The sequence below is a fragment of the Nanorana parkeri genome, unplaced genomic scaffold (assembly GCF_000935625.1).
Source record: "Nanorana parkeri isolate BGI_ZX_2015 unplaced genomic scaffold, ASM93562v1 scaffold1494, whole genome shotgun sequence".
NCBI classification, from domain to species: Eukaryota; Metazoa; Chordata; class Amphibia; order Anura; family Dicroglossidae; genus Nanorana; species Nanorana parkeri.
Window position 1 is genome coordinate 207,796 of NW_017307762.1, and position 26,358 is coordinate 234,153.

General features: G+C 46.0%; 1 protein-coding gene across 1 annotated transcript in view; it reads right to left on the minus strand.

Annotated features, from left to right (window-relative positions):
• LOC108798516 (EH domain-binding protein 1-like) overlaps nt 1–26,358 on the minus strand; it is a 104,394-nt gene that overhangs the window by 45,512 nt on the left and 32,524 nt on the right. The window contains exons 5-6 of the mRNA XM_018570278.1: nt 2,851–2,910; nt 1,646–1,766 (exon numbers count right to left, since the gene is read on the minus strand). Coding sequence (XP_018425780.1) covers nt 1,646–1,766; nt 2,851–2,910 — 181 coding nt within the window. The remainder of the gene's footprint in view (nt 1–1,645; nt 1,767–2,850; nt 2,911–26,358) is intronic.

Sequence of the window (26,358 nt, forward strand, 5' to 3'; positions counted from 1 at the left end):
CTGTCCCCTCCGTTTCAAATGCATAATGGTTCTCGCCATGGGTGCCCTTTGTCACCATTATTGTTCGTCATCTCTCTGGAACCTTTTTTGGCTACAATTCGGCAGAATGCTAACAAACAAGGTATCCTTTCCTCCAACACTGAATACAAAATTGTGACATACGCCGATTATATCTTGTTTTGTGTGAGTAATTACATTACAGTACTATTCGAACTCCGCATATATGGAGACCTGTCCAATTTCAAGATCAATCTGAGTAAGTCATAGATTCTGAACATTTCGGTGACAAAGACGGATTGCCTTAGTCTGACTCCCCACTTTCCCTTTTTATGGCAACAAAAATGCTTGCGCTCCCTAGGCATTTATTTAACCCCAAAGGTCTCGGACCTATACTTCATTAATTATATCCTATCTTTATTGAACACAGTAAAAATCAGGCCTTAACTCATATTCCCTGCGCACTTTATCCTGGCTCGGTAGAATTAACGCTATCAAAATGATGATCCTCCCTAAAATGTTATTTTCAAATGCTTCCTATGATGTATTCTACTATGTTGCGAGCCTTGATCTCCAAATTTGTTTGGCGTCATAAAAACCCCAGAATATCCCACTCCATTCTAAGAAGGCATACGACTAAAAGGTGGCCTTGGTTTACCAGTTTTCAAATCCTATCACATAGCTGCTCAATTGGTTAGACTGGTGGACTGGACTTATGCCTCGCAAAAGGATTGCGTAGACCTTCAAAATAATCTATGTGATTCTTCACTGGGTGGTTGTATTTGGATTCCACCTTCTAAACTAATCCTATCACCCTTGAGTTCCCCACTCACTACGTCCGCTCTGCTAACCTGGGACCATTTGCACAATCTCTATTGCTGGCTGTACAACTCGCTTTTATTACCTTTGTCAGATTCAGACTACTTCCCACCAGTGAAATATGACCCTTTATTTTTGTCCTGAACGGACTCCAACTGTCTACGCTTAGGGGGATGTTCTTCAAGGAACCACTCTTCTGCCTTTGCAATCCTTACAGAATCGTTGCGTTTCCTCTCTTAGAAACCATTACATGTACTAGATAGCATAGTGGGTTCAAGTGATTGTTTGTTTGTAGCAGCCTGTATGTATGTTTTGTTTATGTTTGTTTTTCCTGTAACTAAGTTTGTATATGCAGCATTTTTGCCAAGTACTTTAAATGCTACTGGGTCAGTTTCCTTGAGCTTTACTGCAAGGACAGACAACAAAATAGAAATTAAAGTTTTGCCAAGCTTTACATTTGGGCTCGTCCTTGGGATAAGCTTTACATCTTTGGGATTTGTAGTCCAGAGCATAACAAGCTCAAATTGCTGAAAGCTTTAATGCTGCTTCCGATAGAAATGTGTCTGAACACACAGTGCATCACAGTTTGTTGCATATGGGGCTGCATAGCCGCAGACTGGTCAGGGTGCCCATGCTGACCTGTGTCCACTGCCAAAAGCGCCGACAGTGGTAAGTGAGCATCAGAACTGGACCACAAAGCAATTTAAGAAAAAATTTACTTATGTGACATGATTTATGTGACACTGAATTATGTGACATAAATGATTATAGGAAATGGGAAGTAGCTAGGATATTATAATGAAACATCAATATATAACCGTTCACTCACCTCTGATTGTGGCTTGATACAGTCACTTTTCCATGGGTGGGCTCCAAAGACTGATTCCCAATTTGATTACTAGGATGGGTGTTCTGATCAGCAGGTGAAATTGTAATGCTCTCTTTATTGGCTGCAGGAAGAAAATGCTTGTGAAATTTAGCTTTACTATTAATTGGTGGAGGAAATGGAGGAATTGATGGGGGAGTAGAGAAAGCAGATCTTGAAGATACATGAGAAGAGACAGCATTTTCTAAAAGGAAGAAAATGGAGACAGGAAATTAATAGAATGTAGAAGTAATTTAAGAAGTAAATTACCAAAATAAAAGACATTTTGTGACAGGACAATAGTAAGTAAATTGTAAGGATGATGCAGTTCACTGCTCGAAATGCATCCATCACTCCCTGCAGTGCCGGAAAGCTTGGTGTTATGTGAAGGAGATGGCTTGCTGCAAGGTAAGATTTTTATACTTTGCAGTGGCCCTCCACACAATAGACACAGCTTTTGAATGATAATATACACACCCAGTGCAGTGTGTGCAAATTATATTTTTTTCCTGGAGTGTGGCTTTAAAGCTGAAGTTTAGTAATGTTTTTATTATGCAGCCCCCAGGGACATAACTTTCCACCAATGAGGTGTGTCCCATATCCTGGGGGATGTCTGGTAGAAATCCTCCCATGAGTGCTGCCAGATACCCCGATAGCACTGATCTTTCAGTGTTGCGGGGGTTCACAGCAGCCGCTGCCAGTTTGAAAAAGTCTGCAAAAGTTGCACTCCCATCTGCTCCTTCTTCCTTTCTCCTCCATTGCAAAGTGAGCTGTGATTGGAGGACAGGTGGATCAATGATAGGATCAGCCTCCTCCAATAAGAGGTCACTTTGCATTGTGGGAAATAATAGTACAAATTCGATCAATGGAGGAGAGAGACGGAAGAGGCAGGTAAGCAAAGCATCTTTGGCACTCATTCACAGCTGCAGCAGCTGCTGTTAACCCCCTCATCACCAGGTGCTGTAGGGGGTATCCAGCGGCACTTGTGGGAGGATTTCTACAGTAGCCACCGGGACATACCCCACAGGTGGTAAGTTATGTCCCTAGGGATACATAACAAGAAAATGTAACTAAACTTCAGCTTTAGGAAGTAAATTACCAATATGCAGAAATTACAATACTAATAAGACAGGGAAATAGCAAATTAAATGTTAATCTGGGAGACCTACTTGTGGAAATAAAAGCTTCATCTTCTTCCTCAGCAAGAGTGTTCAGCTCCCTTGTAGGCTCTATAGCAGGTGAACAAAAAAGAAAATTAAAAAGGTACACTGTACTATACATACAGAGACAAATACGGTAGGATATAACCAAGTGAAAAAATGAGAGAAACAAGGATTACCTGACAAGTAGTCAGAATATACACTTAAGATAACGTGAAGAAGAGAGCATGGAGAGACAAGTGTGTAAGAAAAGGCAAGGAGAAAGCAAGCAAAAGAAACAATAACAAGAAATGAAAAAAATACTGTGGTTAGTTAGATAAATTCTGACTGCCGTAGATTGCTGCACACTTCACATTTACTTGTGAAAGCTGCTTTTTAATTCAGAATAAAGTATGATTTTTGTAAAGTCGGATTTATCAGTAGCCAAAGTACACAGCATCATTCAAAGCGTATCTTAACCCAAAACCAAAAATGTAATATTTTGCAGCTTACCAACCCTTAAATGTGGTGGCTGCATTAGTTTTCTGGTAATACACTTCTTGTCTTAGGGTGGCTCCACTCTGTGGAGAAACGCCACAGCCACCCTTGGACAGCAGAAATGTTACCCTGCGTGCAGGACAGCATGTTAGTGTTATTTGCACTAGAAGATTTAGATGGACTTAACGTTTGATGGATTTAGCATTATCTGATCTCCAGCTAAAACTTTTTAAGCAGTTACAGCAATTTTTTTTCTTTTTCTTTAGGGAAAAAAGCTGAACACTGTAATCACCCCTGTTAGCGCTAAATGGTTTGTCTCAAACCTCTATCTGCCACTTTTGCTGGACAGTTTGGCCTGTTAAAGGAAGTTGAAAAATAACAGACTTACTGGCCAGATCACCAGGTAAAAATTCAGGGAAAGAAGCCTAAAAAGAAAACTAATGCAGCCACCACATTTAAGAATTAGTAATGTGCTGCCACAGCCAGTGTAATTTTTATTGTTTCTGCTGTTTTAGTTACACTGCCTACGTATTACATTGCATTTCATTGTGCTATGCTGTATTTCTAGCTACTAATGGTAGATTAGCATTGTTACAGTCCTGCTCTTTTCTGTAGAATGGTACAGTCTTCTGCTAAAATCTCCCAGTCATTTCTCTCTTCTCTCTTTCTGCATCATCCCTCGCTGAGGTAAGAGAGTCTCTATTTAACCTGTTAATGGCAAAGATAGGAATGTCTTTTCACTCTTAAGGTGCCCATACACTGCACGATTCTCGTACGAGAATCGCGGAAAATCCCGCGATCGTACGAGCATCGTGCAGTGTATGGAAGGCGTGCGACCGTTTCTACTGTACGGTCGCACGTCTTCCGTCGAACCAGCAGGCTTGAAAACCCTTTTCTCGGCGAGTTAGTGGCCTGCTGGCTCGACAACTGCCGAACGGGCCGGTGTGCGCACACAGCCCGCTTGCAGTCATCGTAAGCCCGCCCCTCATTGCAGTCATCGTAAGCCCGCCCCTCAGGGGGGCGGGCTTGCGATGATCGCAAGTACGATCTGCCTGTCCAAGATGGGCAGATGGTACGTTTTTTTAAGTACTTTACAACCCTCGCAAGACAAAAGTCTTGCGAGGGTAGTAAAGTGTATGGCCACCTTAAGAATGACAAGGAATCACTTCCTCTGTATTAAGAAAGGCAAATAAAGTACATTGGATTCTACTCTTGAGTCTTCTTATCAAGTTGAACACTATCTGTGAATATCACCAAGTCAGTAGGTTGTCATACTATCCGTACAGATTAGTCCCAGATACAAATACTTAAAGCGGTAGTTGTAACGGAATAGTGAAAAGAGAGAATTCAAAGCCTATAACAATCTGCAATCAGCAAGTTTTCTCCTGTGCTTGAGAGAGCACATGTCTCAGAAATCACTTGTAGCAGAAACACCTGAGGATCATATTACAGTCTGCTTTATTCTCTCTGACTGAGAAGCTAGCCTGACTAAAGCCTGGAAAGCTGTGTATATAAAATATCTGTGTGCTGAACTGTATTGTACTATTCACAAGCTGGTTTTCTGTATAACTGCACTGCTGAATACACAATGTCACAGTCTGTACATTCATTACAGTTAGACACAGAGCCATCTTCTCTTTCCCCAAGATAATGCTGATTCTCAGCAGGAAGCGATATCTGCTAGACCCAAACGTACAATTAAACCTTCTTTTAAGCTTTTAGAGCATTACGAAGCAAACAAAGCAGAAATGTCTGATAATCTGTCCGATTTGTGGAATAAGACTGTAGAATATATATATGCCGCTGATGACACATGTGACATAGAGCAATTGAATTAGCTTGTAAAGCTAAATAAAGTTTATGAAAACTATCAGAAATATTCTGAAAAGTATTCCACTCTGCTATCAAGCATTTACACAGAAGAGTCTGTGCAAGAACTAGAATATCTCACTGGTCTTTACAAAGAAATGCACATTAACCTTTCTAGAAGCCAGGGCGAGGATAGATGACAAAATATCGCAATTGCACAAAACTGTATCTCTCCTCAATACATCCTCCAGACATACTAAAAGATCTTCAAGATCATCATATTCAAGGCATTCTACACTTAGCGAATGTCTGACAGGGCTTGTGCTGAGGCAGAGGCAGCAAAAGTAGAGGCTTCTTGCGTGAAAAAGGAAGCAGCTATTAAAAAGGTACAAGTTGCCGACGCTCAAGCTGAGGCATAAGCAATGCAAGCTAAAGCACAAGCTGAAGCACAGGCAATGTAAGTTAAGCACAATTAACCCCTTCGTGACTGACGACGTACAGTGTACGTCGCCAGCATATGCAGGCCATGGCTGAAGCAGAGCTAGAAGTCCTTCAGAAAGAAAGGGAGAAAGTGGCAGCTATGGCTAAGCTAAGGGTTTATGAACAAGCTGTTGCTGAGAGTGAACTAGATTATGTCAGCTTTGCAAATACTTAAAGTGACATTAAACCCTCACATTTTTTAACATAAACCAATACTGTAATGTGTGCCTTACTGTAATCCATGGTAGTTTCCCTTCTCTTTGCTGCTCTTCCTTTTAAATCTGTATCTCTTCTCATGCTTGGGGAGAACTTCCCTTTGCTGCTGTGTGCCTCTTCCTGTAGTGCTGGCTCAGGTTGTGAACCTATACACAGACACCATGTATCCATTTCAGAGACAAGGCAGTCTGCTGCAAAACAGAAGTTCTGCCAAGCATGACAAGAGATACAGATTTAAAAGGAAGGGCAGCAAAGAGAAGGGAAACAACCATGGATTACAGTAAGGCACACATTACAGTATTGTTTTATGTTAAAAAATCTGAGGGTTTAATGTCACTTTAAGGATTATGTCTTAAGCAAGAGCAGCAGATTCTCAGTTAATTCTGATGGTCCTGACCACACGGACATTCCTTCAGAGCGTCAGCCTCTTAAACTACTGTGATTACAAACGTATGTGATGAATCTGTTACCTTCTCTACCTATCAAGCAGAATCCTTTCGCTATTCCAGACCATCTGAGCCGAATGCTACACAGAGACAAACTGCCAACTCTATATAGTGGGAATAGCTGAAACTTGGTTAGACAGCACGCATGACTGGCTACCAATATAGAAGGGTACAACCTTTTCAGGAGGGACAGGCTTGGGAGAAGGGGGGGGGGATGGAGTACAAAAAAATGAAAAAAAGGCCTCAGTCATGAAGGGGTTAAAGGCAATGCAGGCCATGGCTGAAGCAGAGCTAGAAGTCCTTCAGAAAGAAAGGGAGAAAGTGGCAGCTATGGCTAAGCTAAGGGTTTATGAACAAGCTGTTGCTGAGAGTGAACTAGATTATGTCAGCTTTGCAAATACTTAAAGTGACATTAAACCCTCACATTTTTTAACATAAACCAATACTGTAATGTGTGCCTTACTGTAATCCATGGTAGTTTCCCTTCTCTTTGCTGCTCTTCCTTTTAAATCTGTATCTCTTCTCATGCTTGGGGAGAACTTCCCTTTGCTGCTGTGTGCCTCTTCCTGTAGTGCTGGCTCAGGTTGTGAACCTATACACAGACACCATGTATCCATTTCAGAGACAAGGCAGTCTGCTGCAAAACAGAAGTTCTGCCAAGCATGACAAGAGATACAGATTTAAAAGGAAGGGCAGCAAAGAGAAGGGAAACAACCATGGATTACAGTAAGGCACACATTACAGTATTGTTTTATGTTAAAAAATCTGAGGGTTTAATGTCACTTTAAGGATTATGTCTTAAGCAAGAGCAGCAGATTCTCAGTTAATTCTGATGGTCCTGACCACACGGACATTCCTTCAGAGCGTCAGCCTCTTAAACTACTGTGATTACAAACGTATGTGATGAATCTGTTACCTTCTCTACCTATCAAGCAGAATCCTTTCGCTATTCCAGACCATCTGAGCCGAATGCTACACAGAGACAAACTGCCAACTCTATATAGTGGGAATAGCTGAAACTTGGTTAGACAGCACGCATGATTTTCAAAAAATGCACTAGGTCTTATTTTCGGGGTAGGTCTTTTTTTTAATGTACAACAATTCACACTTATTACTGGTGGAAGATTTACAAGACAGGAGTGAGTGTCAAAGTTAAGAATATGGTGATCAGGGGTGCCGTACCTTTCCAAGAGCAATTTGGTAACCAATCACTGGCCAGAATGAGTGAAGCGCCCTTTCACTATTGATTCCTCACAGGCGGAGTGCATTTGGTATCACTCCGCCTGTGACAGGAGACAGCGCTATAGAGGAAGCATCTGCTTATGCGGCTTTGCTCCCTCCGCTGCCGCCTTGCTTCCTCTAGCGCTGGCTTTGTTGGCACCGCTGATTCTCTCCCGCGGCTCTCCAAATTCCCCCTTATGCCACCACCGGCCCAGGGATCGGTCACAACTAGGTCTTATTTTCGGGCTAGGTCTTATATTTTAGCAATTCCCAAAAATAGTACTAGGTCTTATTTTCGGGGTAGATCTTATTTTCGGGGAAACAGGGTATGTTAAAAATAATGTAAATATGCACATACGGGACGATACCACGGCAGTGGGTGGCGACGAAGTGGAATCCTTGTGGCTAGAACTAGATAGGACGGATGCTAGTCGTAAATTAATTGTGGGTATTTGTTCCAGACCTCAGAATATAGGGGAGGAGGAATAGAATCACCTACACTCCCAAATAGAAATAGCTAGGAAGCAGGGTAATGTTGTTGTGATGGGCGACTTCAATTATCCGGGCATCAATTGGGCTAATGGAACCTCCCATTCGTCAAAGGCGGGACGTTTTCTGAACCTATTGCGGGACAACTTCATGGATCAGATGGTTGAGGTTCCAACTAGGAAAAATGCCATCTTAGATTTAATAATTTCCAATAATGTGGGGTTAGTGGAAGATATTGCAATTGGGGAGACACTGGGTAATAGTGATCACAATGTGATTGCTTTCAATGTTGGGTACAGGAAAGGGAAGTGGGCTTGTCGGACAAGAACTCTAAACTTCAGAAAGGCAAACTTCGATAAGCTGCACCAGATAGTACGCGACATCGAATGGGGCAATTTATTCCACACACTGAACACTGACCAGAAGTGGGATTGTTTCAAGAATACATAACATAATGCTATTACCAAGTGTATACCATTGGGTAATAAAATTAAAAGATCAAAAACTAAGCCTGCATGGCTAGATAAACTGTAAAGCAACACATCAAGGACAAGAGAGTGGCATTTAGAAAATATAAAACGGAGGGGACGGCATTGGCTTTCCAGAGATACAAAGAATGTAATTCAGGCAGCTAAAATAGAGAGCGAAAAACATACTGCCACAGTCAGTAAGAGGAACCCAAAAAAATTCTACCAATACACAGTAAAAAGGTAAGAAAGGAACAGATAGGCCCTATAAAAGGACGGAAACGGGAAACGACAGGGAGAGGGCTGATGTGTTGAATACTTTTTTCTCCTCAGTATACACTCAGGAAAAAGATGGGGTTACTTATAGATAAGAATCCACATAGCCCATCACAAAATGCACCACAGTGGTTGACGGAAGCCGGGGTTCAACATAGACTTGAAAAACTTAATGCAAATAAAGCATTAGAACCAAATAACCTGCACCCTAAGGTGCTTAAGGAACTCAGCCAGGTTATAGCGAGACCATTATGACTCATTTCTAAGGACTCCATAATGACTGGTGGAGTACCGAGTGACTAGCGGATGGCTACGGTAGTACCGATATTCAAAAAGGGGTCAAGATGCCAACCTGGGAACTATAGACCAGTCAATCTAACATCCATAGTATGCAAACTGTTAGAGGGAATGATTAAGGACTACTTAGTAGAGTTTGTTCAGGTAAATGGCATAGTAAATGATAATCAGCATGGATTTAGGAAGGATCGTTCCTGCCAGACCAACCTACTAACATTCTACGAAGAGGTGAGTAGAGATCTGGATGGAGGGAGGCCGGTGGATGTAGTATATCTGGATTTTTCTAAAGCATTTTACACGGTACCACATAAACGCTTACTACACAAGCTGAGGTCTATGGGCATAGATGAAATGGTGTGTACATGGATAGAGAACTGGCTACAGGAACGTGTCCAGAGAGTATCGATAAATGGCTCCTTTTCAGATTGGTCTAGGGTCACAAGCGGCGTGCCCCAGGGATCTGTGCTGGGCCCCATGCTATTCAATCTGTTTATTAATGATATCGGGGAGAGAGTGAATAGTCATGTTTCCGTGTTTGCTGATGACACCAAAATCGGGAGGGTAATAGACACGGACTTAGACATTATAACATTACAGGTGGACCTAGATAAAGTTGGGGAGTGTGGAACTATATGGCAGATGAGGTTCAATGTTGATAAATGTAAAGTTATGCACTTTAGTGTTAAAAATAGGCAAGCGGATTACACATTAATGGGAACTCCACTACGGAAGTCACAAATGGAAAAAGATTTGGGGGTCATTGTAGACCACAGGTTGAATAACAGCTTGCAATGTAAACAAAGCGAGCAGAGTCTTATATTAAGAAGTACTGCAGAGACAATGCTATAATTTTGCCACTTTATAGATCGCTGGTTCGGACTCATCTGGAGTATGCGGTCCAGTTTTGGTCACCAATCCACAGAAAGGATGTCCTTGAACTGGAGGGTGTCCAGAGGAGGGCAACCAAACTAATTAAGGGGATGGAGGACCAAAGCTATGAAACAAGGTTACTAAATCAAAACAAATAAGGAGATTAAGGGGGGATATGATTTTCTTGTACAAGATGTTCAATGGAAATAGCACCATCAGCAATAAATTATTTTACGGTAACCTCCATAACAAAGACTAGAGGCCACCATCTAAAACTAGTTGATACAAAATTAATCACAAGGGGTGTAATGTTCTGCATCTATTTACAAAGCTGGATGATTACTCCTCGCTGTGTATGACCATCCGTTACTATATGGTACCCTCTTGCTTTATTGTTGTACGCTTTAGTTATGTATTCATTGAAAATTCAATAAACACTACATGCTTAAAAAAACAAGGGGCGTAGGGGCTTCAACACAGTAAGAGTGGTCAGGGTATGGAACTCGCTGCCACAAGCAGTGATCTCAGCTAAGAGTGTTGAATCATTCAAAAAGCATTTGGACGATTTCCTAAGAGACCGCAACATACAGGGGTACAGGTACACTTAAGAAGAAGATGGCACATGGACTCATCCACACGTAGATTCACATGCATACACGCTATAGGTTGGACTTGATGGACCCGTGTCTTTTTTTCAACCTCAAATACTATGTAACTACTATGTAACTATGTCTTAGATGATGGAAACAGTCATTCACTTGCTACTTCAGAATTCTTTGACTTGTTCAGCATAAAGGGAAATGTGTTATCCTATGCACTGTATAGGAACAGGAATCACCAGCACTCAGTAGAATAATCCAACATGTCCATTTATTGGACATAGACGTCATGCAATCACAAGAGCCAACGTTTCGAGACCACACAGGGTCTCTTCATCAGGGCATAAAGAGTCTGGTCACTCTTTATATTGTGTCTGCACAGTGCCATCCGTGTTCATCACTACAAGCACCTTTGTCTTCATAGGCCTTGATTGCTGCAAGGTGTGCGGAGGATTTCCCCTTCTATCCAATTTTTCCTATACACTGCACACCTGTGCTGGTTCAGTGCAACTCACAGGAAGAACAACCTATGCTGAATTCATCATTTCACCTATAGAAGGGATTGAAAGAATTGATCTTCCTATGCTTGTAGAGTGCAATCAACTGCCTGATGACCAGAGGATGCGCTTCAGAACCACACCTTTGTCACATAGCCAACCGCAACCCACCTCTTGATCCTGATGCCTCAAAATCATGCTTCTACTAGGCAGAAACATTTTAAGAGTACACAAGGTACGTGTCAGGAAGCCAGAGCCAGGATTCTTACTCCGCTGTACCAGGTGCTGCATCTCTGTGAACGCGCGCACGCATTGCCGGATGCGCACGGGCATGTACCAACATGTTTTAATGTTTGGCGCCCTCTGGGCTATAAAGGCTGTGACTACCAATCCTCCTATGCTGTCAGATTTGCCTGCATTCTGTTCCTGAGTTGTTATCCGTTATTAACCCGCCTTGGCTTGACCTTCTGCTTCTCTCCAGTGCTTTGACCCTTGGCTTGCTCCTGACGTTTGTTCCTGCCTCATCCCTGGTACTGCGTTGCCCGCATGTTGACGACCTCGGGCCAGTCCTGATGATTCTTCTATATCAGCTATCTGCTTGGATCTGCACCCATCACTGCTCGGCGGATTCATCATCTACTGGCACTCCTGCCCTCTGTGCCCCGGTGCTCCTGTACCCAATCCAGGACCGGAGCTGTGAGAGAGGCCACACTCGTCACTTCAGACTCCCCTAAGGTACGTGACAATACGTGAACAGTAGAATTGTTGGAATGCTGCTCCTTATGCCCAAAGGACAGACCTAGGTTGGGTAATCATCGGAGGCAGATGTGGACCTAATTCTCAAGCTTCAGATGAAGTACATGCCAACAAAATAATCATACAACAAAGCCATGGCTACACTAAAGTGTAGCCATGGCTACACTAAAGAACTGCCTCGTTATACTCCAAGACAACCTTCCAAACTGCTAACCACAGCAACAAGTTTTTAATCTTCAACAGGTGATCAGAAATCTACTAACACTGAGATGCTGCACAACAATCCTGATATTCTTCACTCCAAGGACTATGTGACTAGCTACTCTAAACCACTACTGACTTCAGTAGATGCTACAGAGTCGCCTACAAAGAATCAGCTGCAACCTCAAATTACATCTGTCTCTAAGACCCCTAATGACACCTAGGGACCCCCAGAGAAGCTGATGAAGCACAGATCTGCTTCACCAGCTTCTCTCCGGCTTCTGTGCCGGAGAGTGACAGAGGAATGCAGAAGTGATGTAGTAAACATCAGTTCCTGCATTCAGAGATTGGGGAGGAGAGTGGAGGAAGCTCGTGTACTGACCTCCCTCCGTTCTCAGTGCACGGAGCCACATCGCTCATCCTGGATCTGACGCCGGGGATCGCGGGTACGGCGATGGAGAGGTAAGGAAGGCTCCCGTCCGGCCATTTCTGAACTTTCGGAGGATGGGAGGTGATTAATAAATCTGAGGAAATAGGGCATAATAATTAACACTGCTGCCACCAATGAAGCTGACTTTCCCCAGCTTCATTTGTGGCAGTGTTAAAGTAGAGTGAAAGGCTATAAAATAACCCGCCTTTTAAACATTGCCTCCCCACAGCTCTTATATTTGCTGCATACAGTTTCTAATAAATCTCAATGAAAATACTTATTTTAATCTTTTTAATCTTTATTTCAAGTGGTTTCATGACTACAAAGCCCTGGCAAATGTGCCTGTCAGCACAGCTCGTAGGCAGTAACTCTTTCAGGACTAACAATGCCTTATTGATATGGACTCCGGTAGGGTGACGTAGGGTAAGGATTCCGCTTGAAAAAAGATTCACAAATAATATTTCCATTGAGATTTATTAGAAACTGTATGCAGCACATATATGCATTATTGCTATGGGGCCCTGTGGTTTCTAGTTACGCCCTTGCTTGTTCCTTCTAACTTAAGTTCAGGTTTACATGTTTTTCTCTCTCTTTTGTGTTTCAGGTTCAAAGACATTTCATCCTTCATGGACTCATGTCTTACAGTATATATGTTATAGTGAAATCTAAGGATTTCAGACGAGGCGTGTGCTGCCACAGCCAATGTCATTTTTATTATTTCTGCTGTTTCAGTTACACTGCATACAATATTACATTGTATTTCATTGTGTTATGCTGTATTTCTAGCTACTTATGGTAGATTAGCATTGTTACAGCCTAATCTGTTTATACTTTGGTATCTTCCTTTCACCCTTGCTCTTTTCTGTACATTGCTACAATCTTCTGCTAAACTCTTCCAGTCATTCCTCTCTTCTCTCTCGTTCTGCATCATCCCTCACTGAGGTAAGAGGGTCTCTATTTAACCTGTTAATGGCAAATATAGGAATGTCTTTTCACTATAAGAATGGCAAGGAATCACCTCAGATGAGTCTCAGGAAGCTATGTGCAAATACATAAAGTGGTGGTTGTAACAGAATAAGTAAGCTGCAATATATGAAATATTTGCTTTCGGGCTTAGATATGCTTTAGTAGAGTACAGTCTGACAACTCCAGAAACTCTGTATAACAGCATCTGTATTGTAATTTGGGCATGTCACTGAAAAAAAAATCTAAATATTAAAGAACATTTTTTAATTCATGATGTTTTTCAAAGTATATTGTTGGTCTAATACATTTGTATTTATCATGCAGTATTAATATTTTGTACAGTATTACAGTTTACTTTATTCTAATCCCTTTCAATGTCTGATTTGTATGTCAAAATATTGGGCAATATCAAAGGTAAAATGGACAGTCAAATTACAGATCTCTCAAATTACTGCATTTCACTTGTGTTGTGAAAAGATTTTAATTATATAATTGTATTTTGGCACTATTTTAAAACAATGTACACTTAACATGTAGTTTTACAAGAGTGTTTATAAAGTTGTACTGTTGTTTTGCTTAAAGTGTGTGTAAAGGCAAAACTTTTGTTTTTGTTTTTGATAGAGTGGTGAAGGTTGAAACCCCCCGTCAGGCTAATTTTTGCTGTCTGTGTATTGTTGGAGAGACTTCCCTTCACTTGCTGTCCCAGAGACAAGATAATAGAAGAAATCTCCCAAAGTGAGGGAAATTCTCCTCTTAAATGGCTGTCATGGAACAGATGTCTCTTTTGGAATATTTCCCCTCACCTCTTGTTTTAGCAACTACTCTAAAATTTAGATTATCCTTACTTTCTGTCTTAGTGACAGTGGTCCCCTGAACAAAAAGAAAGTTGACTCTTCCAAGGTGGATGCAGACAGCAATAAAACTTTATAGAGGGTCTAACCCTTCCCTGTTTGCCTCTTTTATTTTACCTTTACATATACAGTATAAACATTCACAATACAAGCAGTGAGTATGTCTGCTTTCTCTAGCTATATTAACCTGCTGCTGTAGAATCATAGTCATAACCATACTTTTAATAAACCAGGGGCGGACCTACCGCCGGTGCGGCCGCCCCGGGGCCCAAGGCGCTTGTAGGGCCCACTGAAGTCCGTCCAAGGGATTGAAAGCAGAGCGCCGCAGTGGCGATGATGCTTCTCAGGATGAGAGAGCTGAGAAGAGTGATCGCCGCTCTCGATCACTGAAGCCGGCACACAGTAGTGACATCTGTACAGATTTTTCTCCTCCTCAGCCACTGCAGCCACAGAGTGGTCGAGGGGAGAAGAATCTGTACAGATGTCACTACTGTGTGCCGGCTTCAGTGATCAGTCTGTCGGCGTCCACCTGCAGCTTCCTCCTCCCACTTCAACTGCTTTAGGAGGAAGACTGCAGGAGCACCCTGGCCGGCTGAAGACTAAAGAAAAGGACTTGGGGAGAAGTCTGCTCGAATATGGCTGCACCTCCCCCCCACCTGGAGAGAAAGAGTGCAGATCACATCTGTGGGCACTGTAAGTTTTTATTCACTCTGCATCACATCTGCTGACCTCTGTGTCACACCTGCTGACCTCTGCGCTCTTAAAGGAGAACTATGGGGTTAAGGCTTTTCCCCATAGTTCTCCTTAGGGTAACGGGAGGACACAAACTAGCGTCCTCCCGTCACCCTAGGCTCAGTATACCGCGAGCTATAGCTTGCGATATACTGAGACGCCGCAGTATGCCGCGAGCTGTTGCTTGCGGTATACTGAGACGCCGCAGCTGAAGCGGATCCCGACAATTGTGCCAGGATCCGCCCAGCTGCGTGACTGACAGCTGGCTCTGCCTATCTAGAGGCAGAGCCAGCTGTACCCGCCCCTCCCCCATCCGTTCCGCCAGTCAGCGCTGGCGGATGGGAGGGGGGAATCCAGCCCCTCCCCTGTCATGGCAGAGACATGGTTTCTCTGGTTTCTCTACACAGTCATTGAGACGACTCCAAGAAGAATACGTTTTCCAGACTTTTCTGTAAATTTCGGAGGTAGTTGCCTTTCTACTGTTAAGCAGAGTGGACACAACCTTTTCCAAAAGAACCTTAATCAGTAGGATTTCCCTTTCGGAGAGTTTCTAGATGAGAATGACGAGCTGAAACAGCAGATCTGGACTTATCGGCAGAATTCAGGGTGGTTCAATGCAGAGGTTCCGCAGAGTTGCGAACCAAAGGTCTCTTTGGCCACCAGGGCGCAATGAGAATGAGGGTCACTTGTTCCTGCGCTGCTTTTGACAGAACTTTGGGGTTCAGCCTGATGGGCGGGAAAGCATATGCCAGAGGAAATGTCCAAGGGTGGGCAAAGGCATCCAAACCCATAGCCCTGTCCCCCGGACACAGGGAGAAAAATCTGGTTGAGAATAAGTCCACCACTGGAGTCCCTTATTTTTTCTAAGATCAATTGGAAAGTTTGATAGTTTAGCGACCATTCCGATGGAAGGAGCCTGTCAGAGATATCGGCACAGGTGACCCCACACCTCCGCAGGTACCCATACAGGCAGACCAAACACGTGTGACCACACGGACAAGGCAAGTATGTTACACGGACCAGGCAAGGATGTTAGATATGTATAGTTTGTTTAATATACACCTTAGACTAATAGCAACAACCAACAACAAGGCTCAGGACAGCAAACAAAAGACACATGAAACAGGACTTCAAACAGGGTTCAGGACTCACAGGTGACAAGGTTCAAAACAGGATTCAGGACTCACAGGTAACAAGGTTCAAAACAGGATACTGGGTTCAGGACAAACAGGAAACAACACTGAGCCATCGTCCTGACTGCAGGGAGGGTTTAAATAGCCATCACCTGGTGCTTCCTGGGAGGTTAAGTGCTGGGAGACACCCGCAGGTGAGCACTGGAACTCCAGGGCTAGCTCCAGCGCCACCTGGAGGTGCTCTGGATCCTAACAGAACCCCCCCCCCCCTTAAGGAGCGGGCTCTGGACGCTCCACAAAAGTCCATCCGTGCCAGCGCGGTCCAATGGCACTTAAGGTCCGCGCGGCTGCCAAGTCCACCATCCGTACCATGGCCAAAGGCCAGGGTCCAGTCGAGCACCCCCCCAGCAGGGTCAGGCTGAGTAGTCCGCCACCAGGATCCAGCAGCAACTTCCACAAACCAGGACGGGAATCCCAACAGGAAGGCAATGGGCACCAGGTGTCCGCGGCGTACACCCCCCAGCACTGAGGAGTCTGGCAGCAGGCCCCGGATCAGCGGACGCGAAGAGCTGGGCAGCAGGCACCGGATCGGCAGAGGCAAAGAGCTGGGCAGCAGGCCCCGGATCAGCGGAGGCGAAGAGCTAGGCAGCAGGCACCGGATTGTCAGAGACCAGGAGCTGGGCAGTAGGCACAGGATCGTCAGAGACCAGGAGCTGGGCAGCAGACACGGGATTGTCAGAGACCAGGAGCTGGGCAGCAGACACGGGATCGTCAGAGACCAGGAGCTGGGCAGCAGGCATAGGATCGTCAGAAACCAGGGGCTGGGCAGCAGGCACAGGATTGTCAGAGACCAGAAAGCAAGGGGTCTTAAGGAATGGGCGAGGACCCCACTTGCTTGAATGGGCCAGCCTGTCCAAAGGATGCAGGGAACCTCTCAGGATAGTATGGAGGGAGGTGGATAAGGGAGGCCCCAGGGATGAAGCATCTTGAACCAGGGCAGGTTGGCCGGGAACCGGCATCGGCTCGACTGGAACAGGAGCTGGATCGGCCGGAACAGCATCGACTGGGACAGGAGCTGGATCGGCATCGACTAGAACCGGAGCAAGATTGTCTGGAACAGGATCGTCTCGAACAGGAATTGGAGCGGCTGGGACTGGAACGTGATCGGCTGAAACAGGGACGTGATCGGTCGGAACAGGAACATAGTTAGTTACTGCTGTTGTCATGGGCAACATGGTTAAACCCGATCGGGACCTGGTGTTGGAACTAGCCTGCATGAACCATAGGTGATACCATGCCTGAATCAGGGGTTGGGCAAAGGCACCCACACAGACCCCCTGGTTAATAAGGAGCTGCACTGCCTCAGCACATCTCAACAAGGCCTCCTGAGAACACTGCGAGTAATACTCACAAAACCCCGCTGGATCATCCTCCCATAGCCACTCCAGGGACACAACCTGTAACGCTGTGAATAGAGGGGTGAAGTCGTCACCCTCAAAAGGACCAGCAGTTAGATCCATGCTAACTGTACTGACAGGGAAACAAAATAAAGCTCAAAAAAGCCTGTAGGTCCCTGTGTGGTCGATTTGGTCATACGTGGGCTCAGTGTTCTGTCAGGGATACCGGCACAGGTGACCCCACACCTCCGCAGGTACCCAATCAGGCAGACCAAACACGTGTGACCACACGGACAAGGTAAGTATGTTACACAGACCAAGCAAGGATGTTAGATATGTATAGTTTGTTTAATATACACCTTATACTAATAGCAACAACAAGGCTCAGGACAGCAAACAAAAGACACATGAAACAGGACTTCAAACAGGGTTCAGGACTCACATGTAACAAGGTTCAAAACAGGATTCAGGACTCACAGGTAACAAGGTTCAAAACGGGATACTGGGTTTAGGACAAACAGGAAACAACACTGAGCCATCGTCCTGACTGCAGGGAAGGTTTAAATACCCTCCCAGGAAGCACCAGGTGATGGCTAAGTGCTGGGAGACACCCGCAGGTGAGCACTGGAACTGCAGGGCTAGCTCCAGCGCGACCTGGAGGCGCTCTGGATCCTACCAGAGCCACTTTCTGCTTAGGAAATCTGCTAAGGAGTTCAAGTTTCCCTTCAAATGTATTGCTGAGAGGGACAAGCGGTTGTCCTCTGCCCAACCAAGTATCCCCTCCGCCAGGGCTAGAAGGAGGCTAGATTTTGTGCCCCCCTGCCTGGGAATGGGTGTCCAGATAGCGAACCTCAGGACCTTTTAAGACTGATCCCTAATCGGTATGTGCAGGCAAACGTCTTTTAGGTCTATTGAGTCTTCCTCCCACCAAGGACGGTTTGTCATTGGGATTTGGCTGGGGTTAAAGAGAAAACCTCTCATTCCTTTTCTCTTCTTAAATGCCCAATGCTTTCCCTCCGCTTTTTCCCCTTTTTGTTTGTTTAGGCCCGCTGGCCCTGAAAAAAACTTCCTGGGTTGCTTGTTTGGAAGGGGAAACCCCTTCTTTTTGTTGGACGATCTGTCCCAGGCTGCTTCCAGCTCTTGACCAAACAATAGTCTGCCTCTGAAAGACAACCCACAAAGTTTGTTTTTAGAAGCAAAATCCCCAGACCAAGTCTTCAACCATAGCGTTCTACATGAAGAGTTGATTAAGGCCGAAGTACGTGCAGAGCACTTGATAAGCTCCACAGAGGCATCTGCAATATAAGCAACGGCTTTAGAGAGGACATACAATGATTCTCCCACTTGCTCAATATGAGCATTGGACTCCAAGTGGGCATGAAGTAGAGCCAGCCACACGTCCAGATTCCTGGCTATACAAGTAGTAGCCAAAGCTGCTTTGAACCCTGCTGTTGCTGCTTCCCAGGCCTGGTTAATCAGCGAATCTGCTTTTTTGTCCATGGGTTCTTTTAACACCCCCATGTCCTCAAAAGACTAAGCGGATTTTTTGGAAATCTTGGATAGATAGGCATCCAGTTTTGGACATTTCTCCCATATTCCACAGTCCTCCTCACTAAAAGGAAATCTTTGTTTAATGCGTGGAGGAAAATGGAGTTTCCTTTCAGGGTCAGCCCATTCCGCCATGATAACATCCTTCAAGGATTGATGGACTGGGAAAGTCCTCTCCTTTTTGGATTGAAGACCATTGTAAAGTCTATCATGAATGGAAAGTTCGGCTTGTTCTTCTTTGATTCCCAGAGTTTCCCAAACTGCTTTCAGCAACTCAGTCTCGAAGGCAGGGAAAAGATACATAGAAGTTCTGAGCTCTCCCTCTTCCCCCGAGTCCTCCTCTCTTTCTTCCTCAGAATCAGAGGAAAAGTCTATGGATATCGACTGGTCTGTATACTGTTGCAACTTTCTGAATAAGCTGCTGGACGGGGTAAGCTCAAAGATGGCCCCGAAGGGAAGAACCAGAACTCAAAAGGACCAGACTGGTCCTGAATAACTGAATGAAAGGACTGAAAGGTAGCCACCATTTCCTCTCTCATACTGTCCAGTAATCCCTTGAACATGCCTGTAGATTCCTCTGCCACAAGCTTCCCCAGACAGGGCTGACAAAGTGGTTTCTTATGCGATGATGGTAGCTTGAAATTGCAAGAAGCACATATTTATATTTAGGATGAGTGCCAGAAGGCGTTGTTTAGGGCTTATCCTCAGGGCTTTTGGCCTGCAACAGCAAGACACACAAAGGTGCCCCATATAGCAATCTTGTCCCTCATTGGGACCCCCATCTCCAAGGGTACACAAGGAAGTGAGTGATCACAGTCGCTTGAAAAAAAATGGTACATGCATGAATCTATAACCGGCCTTTATAGCAGGGCGCACATTGCAACTAACCCTCTGATTTTAACGCATACTGTTGACTGGGCTACTTGTTTGGGTGCAGGCTGGCTGGCAGGGTGAGGCTGGGGGATTTTTGTGTTTTGTAATGATCACAGTCGCTTGAAAAAAAATGGTACATGCATGAATCTATAACCGGCCTTTATAGCAGGGCGCACATTGCAACTAACCCTCTGATTTTAACGCATACTGTTGACTGGGCTACTTGTTTGGGTGCAGGCTGGCTGGCAGGGTGAGGCTGGGGGATTTTTGTGTTTTGTAATGATCACAGTCGCTTGAAAAAAAATGGTACATGCATGAATCTATAACCGGCCTTTATAGCAGGGCGCACATTGCAACTAACCCTCTGATTTTAACGCATACTGTTGACTGGGCTACTTGTTTGGGTGCAGGCTGGCTGGCAGGGTGAGGCTGGGGGATTTTTGTGTTTTGTAATGATCACAGTCGCTTGAAAAAAAATGGTACATGCATGAATCTATAACCGGCCTTTATAGCAGGGCGCACATTGCAACTAACCCTCTGATTTTAACGCATACTGTTGACTGGGCTACTTGTTTGGGTGCAGGCTGGCTGGCAGGGTGAGGCTGGGGGATTTTTGTGTTTTGTAATGATCACAGTCGCTTGAAAAAAAATGGTACATGCATGAATCTATAACCGGCCTTTATAGCAGGGCGCACATTGCAACTAACCCTCTGATTTTAACGCATACTGTTGACTGGGCTACTTGTTTGGGTGCAGGCTGGCTGGCAGGGTGAGGCTGGGGGATTTTTGTGTTTTGTAATGATCACAGTCGCTTGAAAAAAAATGGTACATGCATGAATCTATAACCGGCCTTTATAGCAGGGCGCACATTGCAACTAACCCTCTGATTTTAACGCATACTGTTGACTGGGCTACTTGTTTGGGTGCAGGCTGGCTGGCAGGGTGAGGCTGGGGGATTTTTGTGTTTTGTAATGATCACAGTCGCTTGAAAAAAAATGGTACATGCATGAATCTATAACCGGCCTTTATAGCAGGGCGCACATTGCAACTAACCCTCTGATTTTAACGCATACTGTTGACTGGGCTACTTGTTTGGGTGCAGGCTGGCTGGCAGGGTGAGGCTGGGGGATTTTTGTGTTTTGTAATGATCACAGTCGCTTGAAAAAAAATGGTACATGCATGAATCTATAACCGGCCTTTATAGCAGGGCGCACATTGCAACTAACCCTCTGATTTTAACGCATACTGTTGACTGGGCTACTTGTTTGGGTGCAGGCTGGCTGGCAGGGTGAGGCTGGGGGATTTTTGTGTTTTGTAATGATCACAGTCGCTTGAAAAAAAATGGTACATGCATGAATCTATAACCGGCCTTTATAGCAGGGCGCACATTGCAACTAACCCTCTGATTTTAACGCATACTGTTGACTGGGCTACTTGTTTGGGTGCAGGCTGGCTGGCAGGGTGAGGCTGGGGGATTTTTGTGTTTTGTAATGATCACAGTCGCTTGAAAAAAAATGGTACATGCATGAATCTATAACCGGCCTTTATAGCAGGGCGCACATTGCAACTAACCCTCTGATTTTAACGCATACTGTTGACTGGGCTACTTGTTTGGGTGCAGGCTGGCTGGCAGGTTGAGGCTGGGGAATTTTTGTGTTTTGTAATGATCACAGTCGCTTACCTTAGAGCAGGCTGCAGAGGGATCCCCCAGATCCATAGAAGCTGTAGCCGCTGCAGAGTCTTTCGGCATGGCTACTCGACAGCAGAAGATCTGCGCTCCAAGCCCCCGCTCCTGGTGCACCCCTCCTTGCTGGCGTGGTCCACAAGATAATTGCCCCGGCTGCCTTGTTGTTCCTTCTGCCTTGCGTAGTGTGGCTGAATGGGGAAACCTCCATACTGTCCGGTCGGATTAAGGACGCATGCGCCGGAAGTGCGTCATTAGTGTGTGACGTCACTTCCCGTTCGCCATGCCGACTTCCGTGCGACGGGGAAACCAGAACTTACTGGATCCCCTTCACCTGCTCCAGGCCTCTGAGTTCTAGGTGCCGCGCAAGGCCATTAGGGCCTTTGCCGCGCTGAGAGGGCCGTCAATGGATCCGAGGGTCTTAATGCCTGAGCCCCCGCAGGCACGGGTCCAGAGGCACTGAACAGGTAAGCCTTGTACAGCAGCAGCCCTCCTACGCCGGACAGTATAGGTTGGGGGTGGGTGACCCCTGCTCACCTGTCCCTATCCACTAGGGCGGTTCGGCAGGAGCTTACCCATAACAAGGCATTGTGCAGGTTGGTTTGGGGGAAAAACTCTGCTGGAGTCGTTACATCCAGGAGGATGATTGCCACTCTTAAAAGAGGGAAATCGGAGGGTGAATTCTCCAAAGGACAGGATGGGGACTGCCCTGGGAAGCTGCTCCAGTATTCCCCAGGATCACTGATCCTAAGGACGGGGATACCTTGCGCAGCTCACACTCAGGCCTATACAGAAAATAATAAATGTTGCGATGCTCCTATTAGGCCGGAGGAAACACAAATAACTGAGGCATGCTAGGGCTAACCGCTTTTTATTTGGTGTGGATGATGTGTTTCCTGTTTTAGGTAGGAGGAAACTATGTCTTGGATGCTGTCCGAGAGATAGTTTCCTTGGGAAAACAAAATGTAAATATATAAGCTGCCACCACTCACAAATTATGGGCTTGTGAGAGACTCACAATCCTGACAGCAGACTGGCACACAGATTTTGAAGACCACACTTACTGCATCTCTAGCAGTTAAAAGGTCAGCTAAACCCCAAACCTTTACATAAAAAACTAGTGCAATCATACAACAGGCTTGCTTACTTGCATACTCTGGAGCAGTGGTTCTCAACCTATGTAACTTCGGGACCATATTTGTCCTTGGTCATTAAGTCACCACCCAAAAATAATTTAATTTCCAAAACATTGGAACTTATTCCACAAACCAACTTGTGCAGCATTGCACATTGTATATATTCCCCAATACCCCAGAACCCCTGCACGCAGCCTGATGCCCCAATACCCCGGAACCCCCGCACACAGCCTGATGCCCCAATACCCCAGTGCACAGCCTTGTACCCCAGAACCCCCGCACACACCCTGATGCCCCAATACCCCAGAACCCCTGCATACACCCCGATGCCCCAGAACCCCGGCACACAGCCTGATGCCCCAATACCCCAGAACCCCGAAACACAGCCTGATGCCCCCAATACCCCAGAACCCCTTCACACAGTCTAGTATACAGATGTATACTCCTTACAGCATCTAGGACCAATAAAAGCAGCGGTGCTCGTAATGACGCACTTCCTCGGTCGGTGGGACCAGAGGATCGGAGGAACAGACGGACGGACCAGAGGGACGGTGGACGTCAGTCAAAGGGCCTGGAGAGCGGAGGGACCGGAGGTCGGCAGCAGGGACGGGCGAGCGCTGGTGGCGGGAACGGAAGGACGTTGAGCCGAGCTGAGGGAGACCAGAGGTCGGAGGGACAGACGGGGGGACCTATCGGCCTGTGTGGATGGAGGCTGTGTAAGAAGGAGATGTGACTGGCATCAGGAACAGGTCGTAAATTCTGGATCTAAGCAACAAACTGGCAACACTGAGGTGCATAACCACCATGGAAAGGAGTCTGGACTTAACGCACCAGGCTGTTCGTGGAGGGGGGTCAGGCTGAGGAGGGGGGGTTGGAGCAGCGGGATCCAGAGGTGGGTAGCTGGGTTACTGTTAGAAGGCGGGGGAGGGGGAAGAGTGCTAGAGAGGTCAGCCCTGATCTGATTCACTCCCAGTAAATTTGCCAAGTTGCAGAATGTTGGGGACATCAGTTCAGGGGGGACACTGCTGGAGCACGACTCATCCTATATCCACAGGGGGAGTGAGTGCTCCGGCAAGGACAGGAGCAGGATGGAGGGTCAGGAGAGGCAGATCCTGGTGGTGGGAGACTCCATCATCAGGCGGACTGACAGGGTAATCTGTCATCAGAACCGTGAGCGTCGAACAGTGTGCTGCCTGCCGGGGGCTCGTGTTCGACACATTGCGGAACGAATTGACAGATTACTAGATGGGGTTGGGCACGACCCCGAGCCTGGCTTCCAAACCAATCAGGAAGGCGGGCGGAACGTCATGACTCGCGTCCCGGCTTTCTGATTGGTTAGGAAACCAGGCTGCCTAGAAAAAAAGTGAATCCAGCTTACTAGCCAATCAGGAAGCTGGACAGCACGTCATGGCCAGCCTTCCGGCTTCCTGATTGGCTAGGAAGTTGGCTTCATTTTTTTCTAGGCAGCGTGGCTTTCTGACCAGGAGTCCGGGATGCGAGTCATGATGTACCACCTGGCTTCCTGATTGATTAGGAAGCCTGGGGGCATGTTACGACCCGCCTTCTGCCTTCCTGATTAACATAGATGCTGGCGTCACATTTTTCGTAGGCATTTTTCATGGCTTCCTCACCAATCAGGAAGCTGAGAAGTGGTTCATTACATGCCGCCCAGCTTCCTGATTGGTTAGGAAGCCAGGCTGCCTAGCAACAAGTGAAACAGGCTTTCTAGAAACTCAGGAAGCCAGGAGGCGGGTCATAACCCACCGCCCGGCTTCCTGGTTGGAAAGAAAGCCAGCTCCAGTGGCGTCACAAGTGGGGTGCGGGGGAAGCAGCCTGCACCCAGGGGACACCAAAATGATTGTCATGTTGGTGTCATCCCCCTCTGAAAAGTCGGGCACTTGGTCAAGGACCGAGAGCCAGACACTTGCTCGAGATAGGAGGGGACCCAGCGGCATACATTATCCTGCCAGGTGACGTCCCCTCCTCTATCTGCCGGCGTCCATCACCAAGATGGCCGACAGCAGGTAACAGCGGTACCGCGCGTGACGTCACTGCGGGGTGTCACCCGGTACCCGCACCGGGTGTCACCCCACCTCTGGCAGGCTCCATGGTCCCTTGGCACTGGCGGTCACATGGAGTTCTCCCTCTGACCGGAAGTTCTGGTATCGGGTAAGGTATTGGAGCATTTGGACGAGTACGAGTACTCGCCTAAATACTCGGTATCAGCACTGATACTAGGATCGGTATCGGCACATGCAAGTCCATTTTATTTATAGTTGTCATTCAAACGACAAGCGCATTTCTGAGCCTGATAAAGCGGACTCTGAGCGGCCCCAAAAGCGCTTGTCGATTGAAAGACAATGATCAATACAATGGATGTTGCACTAACATGGAATCTGGACAGCTGTATTGGATGATATGCAGAGGCGTAACTAGAACCTTCAGGACCCCGGTGCAAGAAACCATGAAGGCCCCCCCCATGGCACCGACACCATGGTTAACAGGAAGGCTGCCGAGGTCCCCAGCAAGCGCAGGATCTCAGGCAGCCGCTAGTTTCAAATTTTAGTGCCGGTGTTCTGTCAAGAACGCCAACCCAGTATCTGCGTTTACGTACAGACGGGATTAACAAGGAAACCGCCATTTATTTACAAATTATTATTTTGTAATTGTTAATTGTGACCGTTAATAATATGCCGTCCACGGCAGTAAATGACGGATGGAATATTAACAGTCGCAACGATTTAAACAAAATCGCCGCTCACCGCTCACCACCCGCAACCAGGTGAGCAAGTCTGCCGTTTGAATCCTGTGTACGGGTGGGAGCCCGCCTCCCACCCGTACACAGGATCCAAAACCCGTACTGTCCGGGTGAAAACCGTACGGGTGGCAACCCTACATGTAAGTATAACTACCAACGGACGACCAAAATCAAGGCAGAATAATAACAATAAAAATAGTGGGGAACAACAAGGTAGTAAACTTTTGTCCCACAAAAAGAGAGGAATTAAATGTATGTACACCAACGCTAGAAGTCTGGCAAATAAAATAGAGGAGCTTGAATTAATGATACTCAAAGAGGACTTCGATATAGTGGGTATAGCGGAAACCTGGCTGGACACCACGCATGACTGGGCTACTAATATAGAGGGTTAAAACCTGTTTAGGAGGGACAGAGGTGGGAGAGGGGGGGGGTTTGCATTTACGTAAAAAATAATCTAAATGTGCATATAAGGGACGATATCGCGTCAAATAATGGGGAAGACGTGGAAACTCTATGGCTGGAGCTAGATATGACGGACGCTAGCCGTAAACTTCTCGTGGGTATTTGCTATAAACCTCCAAATATAGGGGAAGAGGGAGAAGTCAATCTTCACTCGCAGATAGGAATAGCTGGGAGAGAGGGCAATGTAGTCGTGATGGGTGACTTCAATTACCCAGACATCAATTGGGCCAATGGAACTTCGGGTTCGGCAAAGGCGGGGCGATTTCTAAACATGTTGCGCGACAATTTCATGGACCAGATGGTGGAGACTCCTACCAGAAAAAATGCCATCTTAGATCTAATTGTCACTAATAATGCAGAGTTAATCGAGGATATTGTAATTGGGGAGTCATTGGGTAATAGTGATCACAATGTGATTACTTTTAATATTGAACACAGAAAAG